The sequence below is a fragment of the Juglans microcarpa x Juglans regia genome, chromosome 5D (assembly GCF_004785595.1).
Source record: "Juglans microcarpa x Juglans regia isolate MS1-56 chromosome 5D, Jm3101_v1.0, whole genome shotgun sequence".
In the NCBI taxonomy this organism is placed as follows: domain Eukaryota; kingdom Viridiplantae; phylum Streptophyta; class Magnoliopsida; order Fagales; family Juglandaceae; genus Juglans; species Juglans microcarpa x Juglans regia.
Window position 1 is genome coordinate 19176929 of NC_054602.1, and position 2997 is coordinate 19179925.

The window sequence follows — 2997 nt, forward strand, 5'->3', positions numbered from 1 at the left end:
GACTTTCTCAAACATTCTCACAATACGTACGATCGTGTCAAAACCCCAATTAATGGCAAGCCGTAGAGATGGTGCTAGCTTTAATTTGTAGGATGGGGCGGGGGGACGTTGGTTTTTGTAAATTGCCGTCCAGACCAAGTTATCTTCTATCTATTTATTCTCATAGGAAAATGCTAGCCATGGGCAAAGCGGTACCTTCCCATGCAACTTCGAGGAAGGAGATCAACCCTCAGACGTGAAACGGGCGCGAATGATACAGAGCAAAATGCCGGCAGCGACCTCTCCACGAAACAAACTCTTTCTTAGCTGTAGCTTTGTTGTCATCCTCCTCAACCTCCTTCCTCCAACACTTCCTTTCAATTTCCATTTCGAGTTCTTCTAAACCTCCTTCCATCCTCCTTGCAATATATATATGACCTCCTACCTAAGTCACCTTTCCATAAACAAAAGAGTTCTCAAGCAACTTTATACGCAAAGGTCAGCTTGACTCTTGACTATTTGCATTATTACTCATTACGTTTACGTGAGAGTTTAGTTACCTTTTGATTCAATCTTCTCGATCGTTGTTGTGATCATCAATGGCGTCGACGACCGCGTGGAATTATGGGATTGTGTTCGAAGATTTCTTTCCGGCCATGGTGGAGAAGTTGGGCGCAGAAGGGTTTATGAAGGAGCTGTGCAACGGTTTTCGTTTGTTGATGGATGGAGATAAGGGAATGATAACGTTCGAGAGCTTGAAGAGGAACTCGGCTTTACTGGGATTAGAAGGCATGAGTGACGAAGAGGTATGGTGCATGCTTAGAGAAGGCGATTTGGACGGAGATGGGGCATTGAATGAGATGGAATTTTGTACTCTCATGTTTAGGTTGAGCCCTGGTTTGATGGAGAGTTCTAAAGAATTGTTGGAGGAAGCCATTATTGGTGAATTCTAGGTTAGTGCATGCAACTGATCCCCACCCCCACAAAAGAGAGAGACAAAAACAAAGCTATGTTTCTGGTCCTTGTTCTGGCTATGGTCCATGTACTCCTTTCCGCATTGCATGGGTAGTTTGTGTTGTTTGAGGAGGCTTTTCTTATAGAGAACTTTAGGCTTTATATATGTAACCCAAAAAAGATTAATGAATGTCGTATCTTCGTGTTCATGATGATCTAGTACTGCATCTTTCTTTTTCTTTTCTTTTTTTTCCCGATGCCTATTATTTCTGCCCTTCATGACTACATGATCAACCCAAAAAAGGCTCGAGTTGTGGATGCGTACGTGCATGGCTTGAACTATTAAACGTACGTTTATCAATCAACAAAAGACTTACATTATATAGTACTATATATAAATCGTGAAATAAAGAAGAAACCAATTTGGATTAAAGAGGTTCACAAATATTTAACTTTTTATAATTGTTGACAAGACATTAGATCGAGTTTCTTCATTCATTGATTCTACAGTACTTCATATATAAGACGACAACGTTCGTGCATGCGTGTGCCTAATAAAGCTTCAAGACCATGATATATAAATCAAAAGATCAATATGCTTCTAATCATGAATCCTAATTACAACCAACAATACTTCAACTATATATATATATATATATATATATATATATATATATATAAGACCTGATCATCAACATTATATTAATCAAACAATCAAGATGATCATGATGACCACATGATTAATTATATATATATGTATATGTAAGGTATCATATATATATATATATATATATATATATATATATATATATATAACACGTACGTACTTTGAATACCTTTTGACTGATCGAATTTGCTAATTCTAATTGTTTCGTTTTTATTTTGAAATCCCGAGTTTTTTCAAAAGAGAAGTCAGTAATTAGATATATTCTTTTTTATTTAATAAATTTGAAAAATTGCAAATAATATTAAAATTTAAGGAATTCGGTCAAAAGTGGTCAAATGTTATGCTAACTAGCATTATATAATATTCTTATTTAATCCCATTCGAATTAAAGTTAATTAAACTCCTAAATAACCCTAACACCACACCGTAATTTGCATCGCACTACAAGAAAAACGGATTTTTATGACCATTTAATTGCGGCGAAAAGACCATTTGTGACCAAAATAAATTCATTTTGGCTATAAATAATCATTTCGCTAGAATTAACTAACCACAAATAAACAATTTTCTTGTAGTGTCGGCCGGTGTCTATCTTAAAAGATCGTACAATATTTTACAAATACAATAGTACTGCAGTACGGTATTTCACAACAATTGCAACGATATTACTCTTTTCTAAAAAAGTTGCAGCTCCATCCTAAATTTCAACTAAAACTAAAGAAAGAATATTTACATTAAATTGGGAAGAATTTTGGAAGAAAACTCAAGCTGAGATTATAACTGTTAAGGACGAAATGATCGCGACCAAGCAAAGAGGCAGGAAGGGCGCGCGAATGGTTCACTTGCTCGAGCTGATGAATACAAAAGAAATGTAAGAGCTAAAATGGCTCACTCGTTTAGCTGATAGCTATTTGAATGTGGACTTAAATCTCCTCTTGCCACAATGAAGTTTATCTTTACATAACAAAAATTTTATGTACAGTCACTTTTACATACAGCTTCTTATACACTTAGTTGATGTGATTGGCTGCATCAATTTTTTAATATAAAATAAATGTTGAGTTCTGTCACATTAATAGAATTTGTAAAGAATACACAAAAATGATTGTATGTAGCAGAATTGTTTACATAAATACCAACATAGTTGTAAAAAAAGTTGTGCATATTTTATTACTCATCTTTAAAAGTACTAATTAATTTGGGTGGTGTAAATACACCATGCACATTGGTTTGAAGGTATTCTCTAGCATTAATCTTATAATTAGTTAAAAAAAACGATATTTGCAGTCATAAAGTACAAAACTTCTGTGTATTTCTTTTTTAAAAAGTGAATAAATATTAGATTCACATGAAATAATTAATTTTTTATAATAATAAACCATACTTCTTTTCAAAAG

At 34.1% G+C, this 2997-nt stretch overlaps 1 protein-coding gene across 1 annotated transcript; it reads left to right on the top strand.

The window, feature by feature from the left end:
• Positions 1–240: 240 nt before the first annotated feature.
• On the top strand, positions 241–1142 carry LOC121264055 (calcium-binding protein KRP1-like). Its single transcript, XM_041167100.1, has one exon. It carries the CDS (start codon positions 579–581, stop codon positions 930–932), a length of 354 nt encoding a protein of 117 aa, XP_041023034.1. The 5' UTR covers positions 241–578; the 3' UTR covers positions 933–1142.
• Positions 1143–2997: the final 1855 nt, after the last annotated feature.

Bases quoted from the DNA above. Each gene is read 5' to 3' on its own strand.
- LOC121264055 (XM_041167100.1), top strand. From the start codon at position 579: ATGGCGTCGACGACCGCGTGGAATTATGGGATTGTGTTCGAAGATTTC.